General features: G+C 41.9%; 1 protein-coding gene across 3 annotated transcripts in view; it reads right to left on the bottom strand.

Moving 5' to 3' along the window:
- Positions 1-227: 227 nt before the first annotated feature.
- Positions 228-12,810, bottom strand: part of SCUBE2 (signal peptide, CUB domain and EGF like domain containing 2) — a 46,337-nt gene continuing 33,754 nt past the window's right edge. For all 3 annotated transcript variants that reach the window (XM_033006939.2, XM_033006940.2, XM_009965125.3), the window contains 6 exons: positions 10,725-10,892; positions 7,942-8,103; positions 6,572-6,769; positions 5,791-5,943; positions 4,626-4,705; positions 228-3,876 (listed from right to left, as the gene is read on the bottom strand). In XM_033006939.2, the coding sequence (XP_032862830.2) occupies positions 3,724-3,876; positions 4,626-4,705; positions 5,791-5,943; positions 6,572-6,769; positions 7,942-8,103; positions 10,725-10,892 (914 nt within the window). In that variant the 3' untranslated portion in view covers positions 228-3,723. The remainder of the gene's footprint in view (positions 3,877-4,625; positions 4,706-5,790; positions 5,944-6,571; positions 6,770-7,941; positions 8,104-10,724; positions 10,893-12,810) is intronic.

The raw sequence follows: 12,810 nt of genomic DNA on the forward strand, positions 1-12,810 counted from the left end.
TAGTAGCCAGAAATATGTGCACCATTGAATAATATGGGGAATTGTATCTTCATGGGTATAGATGCAGGCTAATAATATATTATGTGAAACAGAATGCTACAGTAAGCAGATGTTCCCAGGATAAAGTCTATCTGATGTGCGATACCTTGCTACACAACCATTAATTTTGTCACAAAACTATTATTTAGCACAGCAAAGACAATTAAAAATATTACCCAAGGTTCTCATGCAACTAAAAGTTCACTGGTTTATTTCTCTTATTAAGAGTAACAGTCTGAAACATTTTACATTAATTTACAATCATGAAAAAGATCCTTACGCTTATCTCATGTAGGTGACATTATGTCATCCAGTTAACACTAATTATTATTTCAAAAGTTAAATCCTGTTTTATAAGGTTAAACACTTTTTGAATCATTTGTTGCCAAAAAATAACATCAGTCTACAACCACACAGAAAGTAGAAATTAACATTTCTACAGAGCCACTACCATCGCTATGAAGATACAATGCCAAGTGTTACAACATTCTGCAACAGTCATCCCTTCTCCCAATTTTTAAGATGGCAAAACATTCCTCTTCGCTTTTTCCTGCACACACAGGATCTACAGTAAAAGGGGAAATTTTGATTCATAATGTCAGATCAAGTGCTTCTGAGTCATTTACTTTTTATGCAGAAAACAAACAGGGCTCTGGAGCAAAAAGGATACTTCTTCAAGAAAAGGCAGGTTTTTCTCCTCAACTTTACACCATACACCACACTGATACACTCCTCTCCTTCCACAGACAATAATGAAAATGGCCCGTGCACACAGGGGCAACAGAGAAGCAAAGCTGAGATCCACCGTACAAACCAAAGGCGAGACATTGGTCCCAGAGCAGCCGTGCAGAGCTAGAACAGCGTGCCAAGATGAGATGCAGTGCAATGAACGCAGAGCTCAAGTCAGTAACTCATGCACAGAGCAAAAAAGACCAATTTCACCAATTAAAATATTTGGATGTTTCACAACTTTTGTTTTCCTGAACCCTTGTTGACACCAATCACCCCGACCTGTATGTCACTTAACAACACAAACCAGAAATGTTCGGTTCTGTAGCCTTCTTGTGAGGGAATACAGCAAGAACTGGCTTACCTCCCTTGGCAGGGAGCACACAGACCACAGCAAAGCCACTCTGCTGGGCTTGGCCCAGAAGCTGGCACACCATGGTCCTCTCCTCCCAGCACCCCACCAGCAGGCCTCTAACTCACCCGTGCACTCCAAGCAGAGCTGCAGCATCTCACCCATTTCAAAATGCTCCACTGCCACACAGAGATGGTTGGTGGGTCGTTGCGGCTCACTGACACACTGCATCTGGCATGGGAAGCCAGGAACAGGAGCGAGATAGGGGCTGTGCAGCCAGAGGGGAACTACCGTGAAATACCTTCCTGGGATCTCACCACAACAGTACACTTCACCACAGACGTAGCAAGCCTTTCTCACCACCTTTCCTCTTGTTTTGGCATTCCTCAGCCATTCGTCTCACCAATCATTCTGCCTCATACCTTCCTTCTAGATAATCCACGTCCTCCCTCCCCACAAAGGCAGTGGGGATGCCGGTCAGGATGAAGCACACACGGACCTCTGCTCCTTCCCCTCTGTTGTGCTAATTCACCCCCTGCCTCCCTCTTCCCCGCCAAGCCTGTCTGCTCCCCTTGCTGCAGGTCTGGCAGCCCCGTTCCTGGAACGGGTGCTCACCACCCTGCCACAGAAACCCACAAGCAGCTCTGGAGCAGGAGCAGGAGCCCCAGTGCAGCCAGTGAGGACACAGTTCTCCCTCTTGGCAGTAACACAAGCCCTTTCCCCCCTCGCCCAGACCGTGGCAATTCTTTCAGGGCACCAGCAAGAGGAACACAGCGTCACATCGCCCCACCCTGAGAGGCTCTGCTCCCCAGCTGTGGGCTAAGGCCGCTGCCCCTTCCCGTCACACCACCACCAAGACGTGTCCTTACCACACGGCAGGCTGCACTGCCTCAGAGGCCACAGAACAGGGCTGCCACGGCACGACAGTTCAGCAAGGCTGCATTTGGTAGTATTCATTTGCTCCTAGCAGGGTATGGAAGAGATTCAGACCCTGCCTGTTGATGAGGGTTTCATCTGTCACACTGCGGACGTGGTATTATTCACATACAACAGTTAAATACCACATACCAATGCAATGAAACCCAGGGAGATATAACTCCACACCCTAGGAAATGGAGCATTTGTCCTGGCTACACTGTGAAATCTCAGTACCTTTCCTAAGGGGGCACACAGAGGAAGCTGGGCACCCACCGCACCACTCAGCACTGCCAGTGACCGAAAGACAGAGGTCGTAAATCCACCTCCAAATGAGCAGGACTGCGGCCATCCCCCTTCAAGACAAAAGGCCCAGAAGGTTGATTACACTGAGGAAACTGTTTGCATGGCCAGAGGACAGCAATGTAATGTAAGTGTGGACAGAAAAGCACTGAGACAGCATTTTGATCAACACAGTTCTCCCTACAGGCCCTTTCAGAAGAGCCTTCCCTCACATCAGAAAAACAATCTGAGGAAAAGGACACAGAGTTTGGGAATCTTGAACAGCATTTTGTCATAGACAACTCCTGTAGCCACAGTCTGGTTGAGGAATATCTTTGTACATCTACTTTTCTCCAGCACGACAGGGAAAACAGCCCTTCTCTGCTCAACAAAGTCATTGCAAGGTGCTGAGACAAGGTAAGGAATATAAGGATTGAGGCTCATATAAGAACCTTATACAGGTTTAAACAGTGATGTACAAGAGCATAATCTATACAAAGCCTGCATTTAAAATGGAGCTTCTGTGTTCAACTGCAGGTGCTCAGAGGACAGAATTTTATACTATTTAGAAGAGCCAGTGCCTCATGCTGTTCCAGGCCCATGCACAGGGAGAGCACTGGGCTTTAGCAAAAAATCTGTTCTGTTGTAACATATGCAGCCAGACCAAAATGGAAGCGTCCAGCAGGTCAGGGTCTGTTTTCCATTACTGTGGTGCCCTGGTTTTATTCTGGTATCACTCCATTTAAACCAATAGGTCATTAGCACGAACACAGTGTGATCCAGACCCAGAGCATTCAAGCTAATATTCAACCCTTTGCTTATTCCTCCATATGCCTCATACAACATAGAGTTCAGAGAAAAATTACACCTTGTGCAATTCTTAGATTCACTGGTTTGGACCAAAACTATTTCAATCTTAGCTCTGAATTTCCTGTGTAGAAAAAGTTAAGATAGACATCAATCTTGTTCTCACTTTCATCAAGACCAAACATGAACCCAGTTTTGTTGAGGTAACATGCATTAATGGCAGCCCAGAGTTCATCCCAAACCACACTACTTAGCCTGTCTGTCTTCATTAGCTTTTAGAGTTACTGACGAAGCAACAGGGCAGAGGTCTGCTACAAACTTCTGCTTGGCACCATTCAGTTACAGAAATTATGGGCAGTCTCCAATTCAGAGACCCATAAAGTATACTTGGTACCCAAAAGGTATTATCTGGAAAGGAATCAAAATTCTGTTCACCAAAATATTTGTATTAGCTGAGAAAGCCAAACTCTGCCAAGAATGGAGCTGGCAAGCTTCCCTGGAGTTTCTCTGCCAGTGTGTAAAACACAGAAAGCAGCCCCACCTACCACAACCCCTCTGTGCATGCCCAGGGATGGTTAATTTTTTAACTACAGTGCCAACTATTTGTATGGCCTCAAAAATCTGGAAACTTTAGAGCGCAGCAGCCGAATGAAAGATCTTGGGAACATCTCTCTTGACTCTTGGGCTGTGTACTTGAAGTAGTTCTGTGGATGTGCCAACACGTCGAACAATGCTTTTATCAGTTTTTTGTCCTAGAAAAAGGAAAGCAGATTTTACAGTAATTCCACAGAGGAGATAGGGTCACTATTACTAAAGCTTAATGACTCATCAAATCCTAAAAGATTACGGGCATTTTACTTTTCAAGTACTAATGTTTCAGGGGTTCAGAAACTAGTGGAGCAAGGCTGACATTCAGGCCCCAGGGAAGTCACTGGAATTTCACATCCCGTCACCAGGATTTCTCCCTTTCTCATACTCCCAAGAACAGCATACGGTGGGGGGGAAAACAAAAAAAAAAAAAAACAAAAAAAAAAAAAAAAAAAATCACAAACCAAAACACAAACCAAACAAACACTGGATTTGATATCCAGCAAAAGAAATGTTTACTTGGGATGTCATCTATTCAACTTGCTCATGCAGCTGTCCCCTAACCAAGGTCAAAGAAGTGAAATCCACAGATTTCCCACAGATTTTTTTTTTACCCAGGGAGGAAAAGCCCTTGTTAATCTACAGACTACAAGTAGCAGCACCAAGTGCTTCTCTAAGATATTAAATCCCATGTTTTCCTAGTGGGCCTGATCCACCTTGAATCCCCCTGGGCAAAGGGTCTCATATGCGTTGCTCTGCGCAGTCAGCATGTGCTGATTTACCCCACTTCCTTGAAGTAGCACATGTCTAGTGCATCAAGGAGCAGATCTGATGCAGAGCAGGAGGCAACCTTATTGGCACAAAATAGTGTCATTTTCAATCAAAACCAACATGTTTAGTGGAAGGAATATACCTTAAGTATTTCTTGATGATTTTCAGATGCATAAAGTCTACCATCCCGAACAATGTCTTCTATTAGTTCTTGGTAATCCTCTATGGAGAATGCACAAGAAAGTAATTAGCAGGTTCACTTCACTTACATACTCAAACCTCCCTTGGTTACACATGTATTCCTAGCCCCAAAAGACCCAGTAGTACTTGGCCCTTGTATTAGCAGTCAGAGAATATTGCAAATGCGTTTCTGTAAAGAAATTACAAATACTATTCACTATGAAAACAGTGTACTCTGCTGAGCTGCTCAGCATCAATCTGTCAAAAGCAAAGGAAATCATAACGCACCTAGGATTGTAGTGCATACTGTAGTCAAGTAGCCTGCTTCAAACCAACTGCACTGGAGAAATTTATCTGTAAATACCCACAACCTTTTACTGACTACTTTCTACAGTAAGAAGTTAAAAAAGGGGTAAGAGGAAGCTTTCTTAAAAGCCAACCTCCCTGGTTCAATGAAAACTTGAAATGCTTCAAAAGGAAAGGTTTCCCCTGAAAAGTTAATGTTGATGAAGCTCTGCAGACCACAGCAAGGATGAATCCTTCACAATTAATCTGGTGTGAACAGAAATGTGCCATATCATTTCCACATCACTTACACTGAAGTGCAAAGACTCAGCTCCAGTTTCACTCCTGGTGACTCTGACTAGGATAGGGTGAAACACTTGCCCCTCAAGCTTCTTTTCAATATAGATATTTTGCTACCTGGTACTGCATTACAGATAGTAGCAGCAACACAATAAATCATAGACACTTGGGCTCTGCCCAATTCCTAACTGGGGGGGACTTTGCTGTCACCTGAAGCAACCCAGAACTGGGAAGGCACAGAAATGCATAAAACCCAGATTCTGGTTCTGACCTCTGCATTTTGCAGGTTGGAGCCCAGAATCACAACTCTTTGTTTAGGTTGGTAAAAGATTGGAAATACAGTGGCACGTAAGACTGCAGTGCAATGCAGAATTCCTTAAACTAGCTTTAAATGGAAACAGCTACTGGAAGTAGTCTCATAGTAACACTGCTGAGAGTGTTGGGTTACCCTGCTGCTTAGCAGGGTCAAGGAGCCCACAAGGAGTTCTGCACTGCTGCAGCTGCACTGGTCCTCATCAGCTCAGCTGCTGACATCCGCTTACCATCATACGTTACATAAGGAACTTGGAATCCTTTGGCACTGTTCCCTTCATTCGACTTGAACTGGATCCACAGCTTCTTAGACCTAGAAGTGAAAGCTATAGGACGTTCGTAGGTTTGACAAGTTTCATACGTGGTCACTGAGTTGGAAGAAGCTTTCAAAGAAAACACACAATAGGCAGTTATCTGACAACACTTCATACTAATGAACAATTAGAAAATACGTTAAACTACCATGACAAGAAATGCTTGCTAGTGTTAAGAAAACTTCTCAAAATGTGTCAGGCCATCAGTGGATGGCAGGCCATCAATGAGTGACTTCTTGGTCAGTAATATTTTCCCTTTTCCTAAAAAACAGTCTACTGTTTGAAGAATGTGCCTATTCTATAAACTGAAGCTGTTCATTCATCCGTCAGGCACCTGTAGGGACTAGCAGGCATCTATTCTTTCCTAACCCAGGCTAGAATTGCTTAGCATAATTAATGACTAGTTATCTTGAACCATCTACCACCTCTTAACAATATTTCTCTCAGAGTTCACTGACACATCATAGCCTTGCACCCTTGTTTCACCTGAATCTATGGAGCCAAATATCATATATATATCAAATATCAAATATAATCCTACCAAATAGGATTTCTCAATCTGTCATTTAAAGAAATTTCTACTCTTAAGTAGATGCCAGCCAGGCTACATTTAGTTTATGTAAACAGCAATGCATGTGAGAAACCTGTGTTGCACACAGATAGATACCATATGCCTCAGTAGATATTTCAGACTTACAGCTTTTTCGCATCACCAGGTAGTCTCCACACTCATCTTCTATTGGTAGAAATATTTCTGGAACCACAATGAGAATACGGCGCTTTGGCGGTGGGTTAATATTCCAAGTGCACTCAGTGTTTGCAGGATAGTCCCCAGGATAGTTTGGTGATTCAATATATCCAGTGTAATCTCCCAGTTCACCACCACACTGCCTATCTGAAAAAACAATATAGTATGCAAGACTAGGCAAAGTGAGGTCATCCTACAGCTCTCTCTGCAGTCAGAAACAGTACATGGCTGACAATATATAAACTTTTCTTTTGCATCTGATGCAGGTACAGCTCTCTTTGCCCATTTCACTTCACATTGATTAAAACACGAAGGCAGAAGCAGGCAACAATGTTGAGACATGAAATGCAGACTAGACCCAGTTAACACAGCCACAGTGGCAAGGCAGTTGTAAGAGGACAGAGAAATGGTACAGCAAGGATGCTCCACTTGCTTGTACCAGACAAAATGTTTTTACAGAAGTATCAGCTGAAGTCTAACTGGAGTCTGAGGTGTTTTACTCAGGCACCATGCCTGCAGCAGCACAAAACAGGGAATACGGCAGGCCCTTTCTCTGAACAGATCAGCATTGCTGGCAGTAAGAGAGGGTGAACTCCAGTGCAGGATGCTTTGCCTGTGCTCCCCAACTCTGTGTGGGCACATGGGTCTGGGCTCTACAGCACCGTAACAGCGATGGGCGGGTGTGACCTGCCCAGGGAACAGATTCTTTAAGTGAGAGACATGCAGTGCCCAGAAACATATTTCTATGTATGTATGTGTATATACATCTGTGTGTTTATAAGTGTCTCCAGAGGTGGCTCTGAGGAGTTACCTCTCTGCTTTCTCTTTTCTCTCTTTAATTTACTCTCAACTTCCCACACTACAGCTACATAATCTAGAACAGTGGTTCTCTTTGCAATTGCCTCTTTCAAAGGTTGTTATTAAGAAGAAATGGTTACTAGGGCTATTAAGCTTTGTGATCCAACTTCCATTCCTTTTGATAGAAGGGAAAGAAATCAGGGCACCAAGAGCATGAACTCTGGTATATGATGGGAGAAAAGATTTAATAGCAAGACCCAGAGTGAGCCAGCACCAACTGGCAAGACACAATCACTTACCTTAACAAGAATGACGGGACCAGTCTGCAGAAACAGTCTCTCATGGACCTCAGTAAGCCATGCAGGATGAGAAGCAGTCAGGCAGCAAGAGAAGCAACACCACTGCCTTCTCTCCAAGCTCCCTGGAGCAAAGCTAAATTTTGCCCTTAGGTATACTCTGAATATTAATGGTCCAGTCTTTTTATTTGTAAGAGTTCATCAAAACCATCTTGCTATACTTACTTTTGCACTGTGTTATATTTGTTGACCCATCAAAATCAGTAGTGGTGTTTCCAGGGCATGAAATGCAGTGATTTTGTCCAAACTCAGGCTGGTATGTCCCAACTGTGCAGCGAATGCACCGATGAGTTGTGGTGTTATAAAAATGGCCAGGTGAACACTGAACTGGAGAGTAATTACATATGCAGTATGGTCAAAAAAAGTGGCAGTAGCACATTAGAATGTGATTTTATACATTTTTATAGGACCTAGTACAATTTCAATAACAGAAATGTCATATTCATAAACAATGAGGGTAATAAAGCAGAGGTGATTGAACAGATTTTAGTTTACTGGGTCACTGTGGAAGTTCAAAAGTCCCAAACGCAACACTACAGCGCAGTTCTGTGTGGAAAGAGTAATAAAAGGTATGGGGGACTGAGTATAACTACCATGATTTTGTAAGCAGGACACCAAGCAGAAGAGTGTGTTACCAAATGGTCTAGCCACCGTCATTCAACTTAGAAGATGAACTGTATGTGGAAATACTAACTAAACCTTTCCTTCCTGCCAGCTAATGCCAAGCAGCAGGTGCACTGCTGCTGCACCCTAATATACCTGTGATCAGCTCACCACAAGCAGAGGTGAAAGGCTTTGGCCTTCTACAGTTGGCACATTGCACCAATATTACTGACTAAGCTGCTATTGCTGCCTTCTCTCATGATCACACACCATCTTGCGACAACAAGCCATGACTCAGGGTACAGCCACCTCCACCAGATCTGCTGCTACTTTATTTCATCATGTCACGTAAATCATTGTGTAAGCTAGACACATAAGCTATCGCCCTCACAGGGCTTGCTGAGAGTGCCTCCTGCATCACCAAAGCCAGACCCCATTCTGACATACAAACTCTTTCATAAACAGATATTTATGGAAGCTTTAGACATGAGATAGACAGACGTATGGGAAAAATCCTTTCTAGCAGACTTGTAACTTTTTTTCTATATGCAGACAGGAAGATTTTCTTCTCCCATTGCAATCTAACAATACAGGACCTCAAACACTTTTGCTTACATCTCTAATACGCTTTTCATTTGGTTTTGTTTAGCTATTCAGCATCTATGCCCATCATCATCTGTACTGAAACCTAACAGAAAGCAGGCAAGAGCATCAGCCGTATATTATCTTTGCTCTTAACCCCATCAACACCTTGTTGCTTTTTGCTTGTCCTTTTTCTTTGTGGGACTAAAAAAAAGTTAAAATAAAATCTCTTCCTATTACTTTTACCTCCTGTGCTAAGTTCCCCTCTCTCAGCTCATCATCAAAATAATTTACTACCTTGCCTTTCAAATGTAGTATTTTGTGCTGCACAGTCCCTTTTTCCTATTCATTTTAAGCTCTGCTTATCCCCAAAGAACTCTAGTCTTGTCGAGCTTTGTAAACTGGCTCAGCCTGGAGTCCTTCCCTATGTGCTCCACCCCCCAATCCAAATGCTTCAGATACAAGTTCCAAATAGTTCTTGCATCTGTGATTCCATGTCTCATGTGGCCTCTTCCACATGCAAATCCCTGAGCTCTTCATTCCAGTTAATACAAAAAATTCCTTTAATCTCCACTCTAATTTGAAAACTGAACCTCATTTATAGACCTGTTAACCGCATTTATAGACCCGTTTATGTTTACGTTAAATAAAACTGAAATCAGTTCCTCTTATCCTGATCCAAGGTTTTTAACATGTTTTTTTGTGCTTTAACTTTGCAAAATTAAGTATGAAACAACAGCATCTGTGGTTTCAATGATTCTTCACTGAAGAAGTCTATTAGCTATCACATTATTACCGGTAATATTAATTCTTCAACTATACTGCAAAATTCTTCTATTATGTTGCAATTCTCAATAGTAAACATACCTTAACTGACACTAGAGAGATCTCTTAATCCAAAGTACTTCCAAATGTTTGCAACAGGACCTTATTTCTACTCTACAGCAGTAGGTTTTCTATTAATACTTTTTCTTCAGGTGATTTTAATAAAAGTAATGTTCTTTTAGCTATGCTTTAAGACACCAAGCAAACCATTATACTGATTAACATTTTGTCTCTCTCCATGGACACATATTTTTATCAGCATTTTCAAAGACAACTTCATAGCTCTCTTTCAGCTTTTTACATTTTAGAAAACTAAAATGCTAACAAAATTCCCTCATTTTTAAAGATATGATACCCACCCAATTTTCATTCATGTGAGGAAAACCTTGGGAGCTGATTGCATGTCAGTTCTGCTGTGATCAAATTTAAAGGGCTGTCAGAGGTACTGCAGGGTTAAACTGAATGCTACCTTTTAACGTATATCTCAAGGCATCCAAGCCAGTTTATCATTATAAACATGAAGAAATTGTTTTCTTATTTATGCACCAGGACTACAATTCCCTCCTTCACATTTTTTTGTTGCTGCTGTGCTCAAACCCAAAATGTCAACAAGGCATACTGGGCTTGTTTTTTTTTTTCTTTAGTCTATTTTTTTTCTCCCTGCTGTTCCTTTGTAAGACTTCACAGATCAACAACTTCACTGACCAACTTCAATGTATCTCCCAAACCCTTCTCAAGTATTGAAAAAAATCAGTTATAAAAAGAACTGAGGCTTTATTGAGTTTCCTTGCAGACAGGCCAGGCCAGCCAACTATGAGACCACTGGAAGGAGAGATCCTTGAAAGGAGAATGACCCTTCTTTGAATTCCCCATTTGTAGCAGCAGCGCTTACTTTTGCCTTGGAGCAACGTAGTTCATAAAATGAATCTTCACCCTACCTTTGGTCTCACAGTCCTGAAACAAGAATGCACTGCTGTGTCTTGTTGTTAGACCTCCTCCGCAGGGAAAGCAGGATACTCTCCCAGCTTCAGGCTGGTACGTTCCAAGGGGACATGGCAGACAGGGTTTGAAGCCGTCGGGAGAATATTCACCTGGTGAGCACTGATCTGGAAGAGGAAGAACACACTTGCTTCAACCTGTACATCATAGGTGAAGGTATGTTAGTGAGCCTGCACGGGACCTGAAACCCCTGGTGAAACTGCTGCCCTCTATTGAGAAGTGGGAGCCAGGGTTTCAGAACTGAATACTCACAACAGACAGAAATTAATACATTCAGTGTACTCTGTAAAACTGAAACAGACACTGATAGTCTCTGGTGCTAGTGAGCTCTTCTGTGAGCTGGAATGGCTTTCACACTTCATTGCAAGGCTACACTGGACACGAGGCCTATCCAGTACTCTGTTAATCTGTACAGTGCAATTATGTAGTGATTATTTCTTCTTTCTAGCTAAAGAACTCTTGGAATCCTCCCAAATGAAATAATTTAGTACTGAACCTAAGATGCCAAAAATGTACTTCCAGATTTCTGTAAGTATTTTGATCTTAATAATATCGAATATTCATACTTCCTAACTCTTGGTGTTACCAAATTGTGTGAAAAGCTCAAGTGCAACAAGTAATTGTGCAAATTCACTAAACTAAACATTATCCATGCCTAAAAGTCCTTTAAAGCAGAAATATTCTTGACCTTCCTCTGATACTGGATCTTGGATAATGATTGGCTGTGCACCGAATTACTGTGTTCTGTATGGTGCATAGATATCACTAGCTCAATCTGACTGATTTTACTTAAACACACACCTCAATATTATCTAACAAGCCCGGCGATATTTATGGGTATCTTTGAAAAACTTCAGGACTCAAACTTTTCACAAAAGAACCGGCTTCAGTGCCAGTATTTAATAATTACCCTGCTCTGGAAAGGCACAAAACACTGTTGCAGTTGTTCAGCTGTGCTGAAAAATTCTGTCCTTTTAAAGACCTGTTACGATAATAAACTGTTAGTTTTAGTTTATAGCTCCAATAAATCACTAGTGAATAGCTGTTTTGTTAGGAAGTTAAACTGGCCTTGGCTTCATTTCAGGATATATGACTAACAACAAGCAGGGCATTAACTACCGGTCATGATCAATGATGAAGAGTTTTGTTTATGGCTGATACACCGAGTGGAGTAGTGAGTGTTCCTCCTTAGCTTAAAAATAAAATACAGCAGTTTAAGCAATACTCTGTAGCTTATCAGCGAAAGCTAGTGAAGAAGTCTTAGCTCTTGGTTCTGACTTTCCACCACACATCACTTCTGCTCTCATAAGGACCCATATTCATTTGCTCCCACACTTTTCAAGCCTTTCTTCATTTTATAAACATTCCTACAGAACACTCATCTCTGTACTCTTTGTGCAACTCAACAAACATGAATGAATTAAGGCTTTCATTGCAGCACTCCTAATAAGGTAAAGAAGGAGCACTATTTACAATTTCATGACAAGGAAAGACAATCCAGGTTAGTAAAGGTGATTCTGAGAAGTGGCTACTGACTTCAGAAACCCAGAAGCAATGGAAAGACCAGTGCAAATCTTCTCCTTCCTTCAAAAAAATTCTACGGCTCTATGAGAAATCAATGCTCTGAGTGGCATCACCAGAGACTATCTGTTCTCTGCTATCTCCCCTTAACTTGTCTTTTTCCCCTTCATTTTAATCACATCAAGTTTGGGGTGGTTTGTTTTTTGTTTTGTTTTTGTTGTTTTTTTTTTTTTGTTTTTTTTTTTTTTGCATTGGGATGTCTTTGTTTTGGTTTTATTTTGAACAGAATGCTACTTTGACACATGTAAAACCATACAAATTCAACCTTAAATTGTACTTCAGGTTTCCTGAACTTGCTCAGAGTCCAGCATAACAGTAGGCCAGTTAGCAGAGCTCAAAGTAAACCTGTCCCAGGCAGGAACCAAACCCACCACTTAGGTGGAAATGTTACATTTGAGAACTTATCCCATGAGATCTCTCTTGACAACTTATCTGCACCTTACT

The sequence above is a fragment of the Tyto alba genome, unplaced genomic scaffold (assembly GCF_018691265.1).
Source record: "Tyto alba isolate M040663 unplaced genomic scaffold, T.alba_DEE_v4.0 Super-Scaffold_8, whole genome shotgun sequence".
In the NCBI taxonomy this organism is placed as follows: Eukaryota; Metazoa; Chordata; class Aves; order Strigiformes; family Tytonidae; genus Tyto; species Tyto alba.